The following is a 12,149-nucleotide window of genomic DNA, read 5'->3' as shown; positions in this document are numbered from 1 at the left end:
TCCCTTTCGGTCTAGCTTCTGCCCCACGAGTCTTTACCAAATGTCTCGTAGTGGTAGCAGCATTCCTCAGGAAGGAAGGTGTCCACGTCTACCCATACCTGGACGATTGGCTAATCAGGGCCTCCACCCAACAGATAGCTCAATCCTCCCTAAAATTGACAATTCAAACACTCCTTTCCTTAGGGTTTCTCGTCAATTACGAGAAATCTTGCTTAGTCCCGTCTCAAACCTTATCCTTCATTGGAGCAGACTTGGACACCTTGCAGGCAAAGGCTTACCTTCCTCTTCAGAGGGTCCACACCCTAATATCCCTGGCTCGCCAGCTCCAGTCTCAGAACACTGCCACGGCTCGCCAGTTCCTCATTCTCCTAGGACACATGGCATCCTCGGTTCAAGTCACTCCCATGACCCGACTAGCCATGAGAGTAACACAATGGACTCTACGACACCAATGGATTCAAGCTTTTCAGCCTCTGTCCTCCATAGTCACAGTCACACAAGCGCTGCGCCTATCCTTAACCTGGTGGACGACTCAGGTCAACCTCCTTCAGGGCTTACCCTTTCTTCCACCGGATCCGCAAGTAATCCTAACCACCGACGCTTCTCACATCGGTTGGGGAGCCCATGTGGACGACTTTCAAACCCAAGGGTTATGGTCCAACGAGGAAGCCGAACACCAGATCAATTTCCTGGAACTTCGCGCAATCCGCTATGCACTCCGAACTTTCAAAGATCATCTATTCCATCAGATAATCTTAATCCAGACGGACAACCAAGTGGCCATGTGGTACATAAACAAGCAGGGAGGCACAGGCTCCTTCCTTCTGTGTCAGGAAGCTGCGCAGATCTGGGCGGAAGCCCTCTCCCACTCCATGTACCTCAGGGCCACTTACCTGCCGGGAGTAGACAATGTATTGGCAGACCAGCTGAGCCGTGTCTTCCAACCGCACGAGTGGTCACTCGATCCTCTGGTAGCGACCTCTCTGTTTCACAAGTGGGGTTCTCCCCGCATAGACCTCTTTGCGTCCCCTCAGAACCACAAAGTGGACGATTACTGCTCTCTCATTCGGAGCCAGCACTCTCGGCCGAGGGATGCATTCTCCCTCAAGTGGACAACCGGTCTGCTCTATGCATTCCCTCCACTTCCTCTTGTGTCAAAGACTCTCGTGAAGCTACGCCAGGACGGGGGAACCATGATCCTGATAGCACCTTACTGGCCACGCCAAGTATGGTTTCCAATACTCCAGGATCTCTCCATCCGCAGGCACATTCCTCTGGGAAAGGACCCGCATCTGCTCACTCAAAACGACGGATGCCTCCTCCATCCCAACCTCCAAGCCTTGTCCCTGACGGCATGGATGTTGAAAGGTTAGTCCTTCAGCCTTTCAACCTTTCAGATTCCGTTTCTCGGGTCCTGATAGCTTCACGAAAGCCTTCCACAAGAAAGTCTTACTCATACAAATGGAAAAGGTACACATCATGGTGCACTTCTCAGTCCCTTGATCCCCTTTCCTGTCCAATCTCCAAATTCTTGGACTATTTATGGCATCTCTCTGAATCAGGTCTTAAAACCTCTTCTATCAGAATGCATGTCAGTGCGGTAGCCGCCTTCCATAAAGGTGTACAGTGTGTCCCTATTTCAGTACAACCCCTAGTAACCCGTTTTCTTAAAGGCTTGCTCCATCTGAAGCCACCCTTACGTCCTCCGGCCCCATCTTGGGACCTTAACCTGGTTCTTGGTCGTCTAATGAAACCTCCTTTCGAACCTCTGCACTCCTGTGAGTTAAAGTATCTCACATGGAAAGTGTTATTCCTTTTGGCTATCACTTCAGCTCGCAGGGTTAGTGAATTGCAGGCCCTAGTTACCTATCCGCCTTACACTAAGCTCCTGCAGGACCGGGCGGTACTCCGCACTCACCCTAAATTTTTACCTAAGGTAGTTTCTGAGTTTCATATTAATCAATCCATCATGCTACCTATCTTTTTTCCCAGGCCCCACTCCAACTCCGGGGAACAGACTCTGCATACCCTAGACTGCAAACGAGCTCTAGCTTTTTATCTAGACCGTACAGTTGCTCACAGGAAGAGCACTCAATTATTTGTCTCTTTTCATCCTAACAAGTTAGGACATCCTGTGGGTAAGCAGGCTCTTTCCTCCTGGTTGGCGGACTGCATTTCTTTTTGCTATCAGCAAGCTGGCATTCCCTTTCAAGACCGTGTGAAAGCACACTCTGTGAGGGCCATGGCGACGTCAGTGGCACACCTTCGATCGGTGCCGCTTCCTGACATCTGCAGGGCTGCAACCTGGAGTTCTCTCCATACCTTTGCAGCCCACTATTGTTTGGACAAAGCTGGAAGACAGGACTCCATCTTCGGCCAATCTGTCTTGCGTAACCTTTTTCCAACGTGATGTACCAACACCCTTCCACCTTCCCGGTAGGGTGCGGATGCCCTTTACCAAATTCCACCCCAGTTGTAGTGCCTGTTGCACGTCGTTGGGTGTATTTGGTGCAAGTCAGGACATCCTCAGCTCGGTACTCACCCATTTGTGAGGACAACCATCCTGCTTGTCCTGTGAGAAAGCAAATGTTGCTTACCTGATGTAACAGGTGTTCTCACAGGACAGCAGGATGTTAGTCCTCACGAAACCCGCCCGCCACCCCCGCGGTGTTGGGTTTGTTTTGTTTTTACTTTCTAGGCACTGCCTGTAGCTTTGAAAATCAGACTGAAGGGAGACCCCTGCTGGCTGCAGGGTCAGTGCCTTGCTGGGCATGCCCAGTAGGGGCCAGTCAAAGTTCTGTTTAAACTTTGACAGAAGTTTTCCGTGGTGGGCTCCATCCTCGATGTCACCCATTTGTGAGGACTAACATCCTGCTGTCCTGTGAGAACACCTGTTACATCAGGTAAGCAACATTTGCTAAATCACCAGATACTGTATATGCCTTCTCATAATATTATTTTCTTTTGTAGTAAATGAACTAACCGCTCTGATTGATGATGGGCGTTATCAAGTACTTTTGGCAAAAATTTATAGTAAAATGGAAAGGATAGATGATGCTATAGTTTCACTGCAGCGGGTAAGTAGAAATGTAAAATGTGTTAAATTTTCATTCTCATGTCTGCCTATCCATAGATTTTTAAAAGATAGCAACATGTTTTGCAACTCAAAGTTTCTTTAGTTTACATGATAACTTTCATAGATGTTATATATTAATTTGTATTTCCTGCATATAAAACTAGTGTAGTATACTTACCTCTACAATCACTTTTTACCATTGCATTTGAGAATGTTAATTATAATAGGGTTCATTCAAATCTCTAGAATAAAAACAAACAGCCAAATATATTGTAGAAAGGTTGCAGCAGCAGCTCATTCCCCTAAATATTGTTAAAACTAACTATATCAAGGATCTGTAGACAGAATATTCATCCTTTGTGGGGATCAGTGATCTTGCTAGAAATGGTATCCTTGAACCTCAGAAGAATTTCCAAAATCTAGGGAAGAAGATTAGACTCATGGCAAAGACCATTGCCTTTCTGGAAGTATTACCTATTCATGAAAAGTGGAAGGAAAGGCTCAGCTATATAGAAAACATCAATTTGTGGCTCAAAAAATACTGTAAAAAAAGTGGTTTTGGATATATTGGAGGCTGGGGCTGTGAATGGAGTAGTAAAAGATTATATAGTAAGGATGGTCTACATTTGTCCATGGCAGGAAAGAGGATGCTAAGCAAGAAATTCAGATCTTACATTATCAGGTATTTAAACTAGAGGGTGAGGGTGGCAGGAGGTGGCCAGTGAAATTGGCATATCACCTACAAGCAATACAGGAAGTGGGAGGAGAAAATAAAATCAATCCATTCAAGAAAGCAGAAAAGGTGACTAGGAAAAGCAGCAAATCAAGGGAGAAAGGTTGGAGATTTATGACCACAAATGCTTGTAGTGTGGGCAATAAAATTCCAGACCTGCAGGGCTTAATGGTGGAGGTGGACTTGGACATCATTGATGTTATGGAGATAGAGTTCACTGAGTCTCATGACTGGGATAGGAAGGACGGAGAAGACTGGAAGGAGGAGGAGTAGCTCTTTATGTCAAAAACAATATCCAAGCAACTGAAATGCAAGAGACATGGGATAGGGAAGAAGCATTATGGGCTGTCCTAAAGAAGATGGTGCTTCCATTTACATCAATGTAGTCTACAGGCCTCCAATTCAGACAGAAGAGCTGGACAGAGTTCTGGTCAAAAACATCCATAAGGTGGGAAAGGAGAAGTGTTACTCATTGGAGATTTTAATCTGCCAGATGTAGATTGGAGTATCTCTTCAGTGGAATCTACAAGAAGTAGAGAGATAGTGGATGACTTTCAGGGAGCTCTGCTCAAGCAAATGGTAATGAAACCTCCAAGGGAGGGTGTGATACTCGACCTAGTCCCTCACAAATGGGGATAATGTCTCTAATGTCCATGTAGGTGACCACCTGAGCACTAGTGATCATCAGACAGTATGGTTTGATAATCACAAATGAGATACAGAGTGGTCACATGAAGACCTGAATTTTGAATTTCAAAAATACAGACTTTGTTAAAATGGGGATGTTTTAGAGGAAAAATTGGAAGACTGGTACTCCCTTGGCACATTTACACGTGCACAGAGCCCAATGGACCCTGAGTCGCAATGGACTAGGACACTCAGAGCCTCCAGGATTGCATCCGAGTCACTCCGTTTCTCCCGGTCTCATTTCCAGCCTGGAACAGGAGATCTTATTTCTGAGTCTCCCCACTCAAATTGTCCTAACCATGGATGCATCTACCCTTGGGTGGAGAGCTCATGTGGATGGGCTCGGCACCCAGGGTCTTTGCCCTGCTCAGGAATGTCCTTGTCAAATCAGCTTCCTGGAACTTCATACGATCAGGTACACGCTATGGGCTTTCAGAGATCGGCTGTCCAACAGTGTTATTCTGATCCAGACCAACAACCAGATAGCCATGTGGTATGTCAACAAGCAGGAAGGCACAGGATGGTAGCTCCTATGTCAGGAAGCAGTCCAGATTTGGTAGTGGGTCCTATCCCACGGGATGGTGCTCAAGGCCATGTACCTGGCTGGGACAGAGAATGAGGTAGCGGACAGGCTGAGTCAAGCCTTCAGACCCCATGAATAGTCCCTGGACCAGGGGATGGTGAATCAAATATTTCACCTTTGAACACATCTACACATCCCGATATTTCACATGCGAACACATCTACAATCCTGATGTAGATGTGTTTGCATCACCTTACACCTTGCCTCGATTCTGCTCCAAACCAACCTTGGACACCCTTACCTGTCATTGGAGCAAAGGTCTTCTGTATGCATATCCTGTGATTCCCTTAGTGACAAAGACTCTCTGGAAGCTTCGCGAGGATAAAGGGACTATGATTCTCAACCCGTCACTGACCGAGATGAGTCTGGTTTCTACTGCTTCGGGAGTTGTCCATCCAGAGACTGATCAGTCTTAGGACTTCACCAGATCTCATCACGCAAGACTAAGGCTGTGGCATCTCAACCTGATCTTTCAGAGTGTCTCGAGTCCTGGTGGCTTCTAGAAAGCCTTCCACTAGAAAGTCCTATGGACTGAAGTGAAGGAGGTTTTCTGTGTGGTGTGGGCTAATGGCCCTAGATCCATTCTCCTGCCCCACACAAAAACTGCTTGATTACCTTCTACACCTATCAGAAGTTGGCTTAAAAACCAACTCAGAGTTCATCTTAGTACAGTTGCTGCATACCACCAAGGTATAGATGGTATGCCCATCTCTGTACAGCCTATAGTTTTATGTTTCATGTGGGGCTTCCTTTATTTGAAGCCTTTCCTAAGGCCTCCCGCTGTATCTTGGGACCTCGACGTGGCGTTAGCTCAGCTGATGAAATCTCCTTTTGAGCTACTACATACCTATGACCTGAAGTACCTGACCTGGAAGGTCATATTTTTGGTGGCGGTCACTTCAGCATGCAGGGTCAGCAAGTTCCAGGCCTTAGTGACTTATGCACCTTATACTAAATTCTAGACCTTTCATGATTTTATAGACCTCTAGCATATCCCCCCTTAACTGACTCTTGTCCACGCTGAACAGCCCTAATCTCTTTAAGCTTTCCTCATAGGGGAGCCATTCTATCCCCTTTATCATTTTGGTCGCACTTCTCTGTACCTTCTCCAGTGCAACTATATCTTTTTTGAGATGCGGCAACCAGAATTGTACACAATACTCAAGGTGCGCTTTCACCATGGAGCAATACAGTGGCATTATGACATTTTCTGTTTTATTCACCATTCCCTTCTCAATAATTCCTAACATTGCTTCTATGACTGCCGCAGCACACAGAGCCAACGATTTAAATGTATTATCCACTATGACGCCTATATTTTTCCTGAGTGTTAGCTCCTAATATGGAACCTAACATCGTGTTACTACAACATGGGTTATTTTTCCCTATTTGCATCGCCTTACACTTATCCACGTTAAATTTCATCTGCCATTTGGCTGCCAAATCTTCCAGTCTCGTAAAGTCCTCCTGCAATTTATCACAATCCACTTGTGATTTAAATACTCAGTATGCCAGTGTCAGTCAAAGCTTTATAGAAACTTTGACAGAAAAGTTTTCCGTACAGGGCTCCATCTTGTGATGTCACCCATATGTGAGGACTAACATCCTGCTGTCCTGTGAGAACACCTGTTACAGGTAAGCAACATTTGCTATCACCCCAACATCCTCATTGGTAAACACAGAAGCAAAGAATTAATTTAGTCTTTCTGCAATGGCCTTACCTTCCCTAAGAGCCCCTTTAGCCCCTTGGTCATCTAATGGTCCTTGTAGTATCTTGCCTCTGTGTATACTTTCAAAGTATGTATATAGTAGAAACAGCTAAAGAGTGGCCTTAGTGGGAGATGGGATCTTCACAATGCCTGATTTAAAGGTCTTTTAACTTTCATTTGACTGAAATTTATGAGCGTATGCGCATGATTTATTTTATCTTATTATTAGATAACTGTTTTTGTAATTTGTATATTTGATAAGCAGATAAAGCTGGTATTGACTTATTAGGCAGCATAGGCAGCTGTGAAGGTCAGCAAATAATGTTTTCATAGATTTCCACTGCTGCCATTACTCCTCTGTGTCTCTACCTTTCATCCTTTACAGTTTCAGTTTGCTCTCTGTAAACCTCCACTCTATCCCCCACTCTTTGTGCTTTCCCTCTCCTCCAATACAGAGGGAGACCCCTTGTCCCTACAACTGTCAATACAAAATGCTGACAGTAGCAACCACAACATGCTCTGTTTAAGCACTGAAGGAAATGAGGCCACCACAGTGACAGTTCCCACAAAGAGGGTGTTCCTGTTTGATAAGGTGAACATGCAGAAAGCGGCATCGGAGGCAGTAGTTCAAAGCAGAGAGTAGCAGTAGAAGCAGTGGTTGGGGAAGATACCAAATTCAAAAGAAGTCTAGGCTGGCAAATTTTCTTGCAAAAGCCTGGTATCGAGAGCAACTTGTGCTTTTACTTGGCTTATAATTTCAAGAGAAGAACCTAATTAAAAGGGCTGCTGTGTGTAAATAGAAGGCAAATTGTCATTGACCCCGCTAATGTTTGTCTCTTAGCGTCCAGTCAGATGAATCCAGAACAAGTGGGTTATGCACCTCTACCAGCAGATGGAGACAGAGCAAACTGACATCACAGTATATATACCCCTGCAGTGACATCAGCTTGCCAGTATTCTCCATCTCCAGCAGATGGTGGACGTGCATGTCCCTACTGGGAATTGCTTCAGTTTGAAAAATGAGAAATACAAAAAATAATTTGCAATGCTCTCCTGTGGTGATACCAATAGGTTCCTTCCCCAGTTGAGAATTCCTAAGGTGATTTCCGTGGTCCCTCAGATGAGTGCCTTGGTCCGGTAGCTGGTTTTTCAGCTGGCGAGGACTTAGCTGTTAAGCAGCTGAAAGGCAGAGGGTGCAGAAAGCCGAGCATGGCAGTGATGGCATATGCCCTCTCCCCCCGCAGCTGGAGACCATCTCTATATTCAGCCAGGTAAGGCTGAGCTCAGGTAAGTTTAAAAAAAAAAAAGATAAAATATAGAAAATACAGAGAAAGATAAGGAGGGTTTTTTCCTATAGGGCTTACTCCTTTCCCCGGTCTCTGTGCTTGGCACGCCATTCCGATGGTCATCCCACTCCATGGGAAGTCAAAGGAATGTGGGTTAGCCTGGGGGGGTTGAGTAGCCTCTGTAGACTAGGCCCCACTTTGAGGCTTTTTTGCTGCACATTGCGTGGTGGGCCTCAATGGTGTTTTTGCGCATTTTCTTTAGGCTGCCTTTCCCAGATTGTACGTTCGGTGTGTGCGTCTAGCTTTGAGTCCAAGTTGTGCATCCAGTTTTTGGACACTTAGGGAGGCCTATTAGTCTGTGCACCCAAGCTAAGTGGCACATTATTTGGCTGTCCACTTACCTGTGCACACAAGTTGAGTATTGCTGTGCACTTAATTTTTTTATGGTGCCTATCCTAGGGACGACTAGGCATAGAGACACCTAGGTGTTGGACACCTAATTTTTGGATGCCTTAAAAAAATAAAAGCTAGGCACACGCCTCCAGCTGCTGATTAATGTGCTGCCAGTCTAATGGCACTTATATTTAAGAAACCTAAGTGCCTTTCTCTTTGCACTGCCTGTCATATTCAGGCATCTCAACAAGGAGTGCCTGCTGACTTTTGCCAGCACTGTTTGGAGGCTCAGGGAGAATTATCTTTCTCTGATTTCACTAGCCTGGTTCTTCCCAGCCAGATGTAGGTCTGGGTAAGGATGTTACAGGTGGGGTGCCTGATTTTGGAACTCCCCTAATTGATTCTTCAGCAGGGGAAGGCAACTCAATAAGTACAACTCAGGTACCTCCTGGTCTGCATACATCTACATTTTCATGGATATAATTTTTTCAGGGATTGCAATCCTTTCTTCAGGCGCAGTCCTCAACCCTGCCCAGTTCTTCCAGGGCAGAGTCGCAAGTGCAGACCTTGCCTAGACCTACTGTTAAGTGCCGGAGTACCCCTGTGGCAGCAGGAGTGCCTGATAGAGATTCAGATGGCACGAATGATGATGCCGAAACTGACTCTCCTGGATAGTGAAATTCCTCCAGGATTAGAACCATATTAGGACTATGCTACGGTTCTTCCATAGAGATGACCTGCTGGCCCTGATTTCCCAGACCTTGAACTTGCTAGAAGTACCTGGGGCAGATTCCATGTCTGAGCCAAAGAAAAATCCCATGTTGGTTTCTCTGTGTAAAGCCTCTTGTTTTTTTTCCCTGTGATGGAGGCCATTCAAGAATTGATTGATCTTGAGTGGGCGCCCCAGAGGCTAATTTCAAAGGAGGTCAGGTTTTGGAAGGGCTGTACCCTCTGGATCCGGTGGTGAGAAAGTGTTTACGTTTTCTGAAGATGGATGCACTTGTATGTGCAGTCTCCAAGCGGACAACTATCCCCGTAGAGGGAAAAGTGGCCTTGAAGCATGTACACAATAAAAGGATTGAAACTATCCATAAGCAGGCATTTGAAGCAGTGGCAATGACTTTGCAAATAGCTTCTTGTTCCCTGATAGCTTGCTCTTGTTTACTTCTCTCTCAAGAGGTTGATGACTCTGGGGTAAATTCCAGGGCAGTTATGGAGCCAGCGGACGCCTTCTTGATAGATTCAGGCTGTGATTTGGTCTGCATTTCAGCCAGAGGGGTAGCCAGGCATCAATTATGGCTGAGAAATTCGATAACCGATACGACATCCAAGGCTAACCTCATAAAATTGTGCTTTAATAGCTCGATCTTGTTTGGGAGCAAGTTGGAGAAACTGGCCAGTAAGTGAGGCAAATCACCAGTTCCTCTATTACTGGAGGATAAGAAGCAGGCATCATGTTCCTTTAGCATGAGAGGTCAAGTTAGGGGATCCAAGTGTTTTCAACCCTATAGAAGAGTGAACTTTCAGAAGACTTGACCTTTTTTTAGGTCTCAGTCTTTTTGGACAGCCCAGAAGGTGCACGGGCTCGGGTAGTGGATCCTCCCAGTGAAGGTTTGCCAACCACAGGAGATAGGGAGATGCCTCTCTCTCTTCTATCAGAGGTGGGTAGAGATCACATCAGTTCAATGGGTCCTGGAGATGATATGAGAAGGATATGTACTGGAGTTTCGCAGTATTCCTCAGGATGTGTTTATGGTCTCTCCCTGCCATTCCCCACAGAAGAAACAGACAATGGAGGATACATTGGCAAGGCTCCTCAGTCTGAGGGCTGTGATTCAGGTACCGACATCTCAAGAAAATGCAAGGTGATATTCAGTTTATTTCATTGTGCCCAAGAAAGAAGGATCCTTTCATCCCATCGTGGATCTCAAAGGGGTCAACCATCATCTGCGGGTGATGCATTTTTGCATGGAGACCTTGCGCACGGTGATAATGACCGTGCAGTTGGGGGAATTTCTGACTACTTTGGACCTGTCTGAAACGAATCTTCACATTCCCATTCAACTAGAGCATCAACACGTTTTGCGGTTTTCAGTTCTGGGATGCCATTATCAGTTTCAGGCACTACCTTTTGGTCTGGCCACTGCTCCTAGGACCTTTTCCAAAGTAATGGTGGTGGTTGCGGCAGAATTGAGAAAAGACAGGATGCTAGTACACCTATATTTGGATGACTGGCTGATTCTAGCCAAGTCACTGGAAGAGAGCTCCTGGTGACCTGCAAAGTGATCTCCCTGTTACAGAGCTCGGCTGCGTGGTAAACCTGGCCAAGAGCAGTCTTCAGCCTGCTCAGTTGATGGAATACCATGGGGTTCAGTTTGACCTAAAGCAGGGCAGGTTTTTCCTGCCGGAAGCTCATATTCAGAAATTGATGGCCCAGCTATATCTATTTATGAACACTCTGCGCCCAAGTATCTGCAGATACTTGGTTTAATGGCGACAATCCTGGAAATGATACCATGGGCAAGAGCTGACAGTGCAAGGGTACTGGGATGCAGAAGAGTTTCTCTGGAACATCAATTGTTTGGAAGCCAGGCCAGTCCAGCTGGCATGTTTGCAGTTCGGAGACAGGGTTGAGCAGTCCGGATAATGTCAGTCAGTGCAACGACTGTGGCTTACATAAATTAGCAGGGAAGAACCAAGAGCCAACAAGTGTCGCAGGAGATAGATCAACTTATGGAATGGGCCGAACTACATCTCCAGATGATCTCAGCCTCGCATATAGCAGGAAAAGACCATTTAAGAGCAGTCTTTCTCAGCAGGGAAAGTCTGGACACAGGAGAATGGGCGCTATCAAACGAGATGTTTCAGCTGATTCTGGATCGCTGGGGTCTCCTGTTTCTAGACCTGCTGGCAACCACTTGCAATGCAAAAGTTCCATGATTCTTGAGTCTCAGGAGTAATCCAAAGCCATTAGGGATCGATGCTTAGTGCAGGAGTGACTGGAAGACAAGTTGCTATGCCTTTCCTCCATGGCCCATGTTTGGCAGATTAGTCCGAAGGATTGAGCGCTACAGAAGGATGGTGCTCTTGGTTGCTCCAGACTGGCCCAAGAGATTGTGGTATGCAGATCTGCAGCAGATCCTGGTAAAATCGCCCCTTCAGCTTCTGGCACACAGGGATCTGTTGTGGTAGGGTCCTATTCTTCACGAACATCCGACTCAATTTGTCTTACGATGTGGCCCTTGAAAGGGCTCGCTTTCTGAAATGTGGATACTCTGCGGCAGTGATTTCCACCTTGCTAACAGCTACAAAGTTCTCCACTTCCTTGGCCTATATGTGGGTGTGGCGAGTGTTTGTGGCCTGGTGTGAGCATTGAGGTACTCTTCATTGTTCAGTCAAGATCCCACTCATTTTGGAATTTTTGCAGGAGGGTTTGAATAAAGGCTTGGCATTTAATTTCTTATAGGTACAAGTAGCGGCTGTCACCTGTTTCAGAGGTCAGGTGAACTGTGGATCCTTGTTGGCTCATCCTGATGTGGCCCGTTTCCTGAAAGGAGTGAAACATCTTCATCATCCTTTGCGGTTTCCAGTGCCCTAATGGAGTCTTAATTTGATATTGTATTTTTTTAGCAAGCCCTACATTTAGACTGATGCATAACCTGGCCTTGCGGTTACTGACCTT

The 12,149-nt window shown here is 46.0% G+C and overlaps 1 protein-coding gene across 2 annotated transcripts in view; it reads left to right on the top strand.

Annotated features, from left to right (window-relative positions):
* TTC21B (tetratricopeptide repeat domain 21B) overlaps positions 1 to 12,149 on the top strand; it is a 450,819-nt gene that overhangs the window by 278,553 nt on the left and 160,117 nt on the right. For both annotated transcript variants that reach the window (XM_029605659.1, XM_029605657.1), the window contains exon 19: positions 2,971 to 3,077. In XM_029605659.1, the coding sequence (XP_029461519.1) occupies positions 2,971 to 3,077 (107 nt within the window). The remainder of the gene's footprint in view (positions 1 to 2,970; positions 3,078 to 12,149) is intronic.

This window comes from Rhinatrema bivittatum, chromosome 6 (genome assembly GCF_901001135.1).
Source record: "Rhinatrema bivittatum chromosome 6, aRhiBiv1.1, whole genome shotgun sequence".
In the NCBI taxonomy this organism is placed as follows: domain Eukaryota; kingdom Metazoa; phylum Chordata; class Amphibia; order Gymnophiona; family Rhinatrematidae; genus Rhinatrema; species Rhinatrema bivittatum.
The sequence above is the reverse complement of the archived record's forward strand: the minus strand, read 5'-3'. Positions and strand labels throughout refer to the sequence as shown.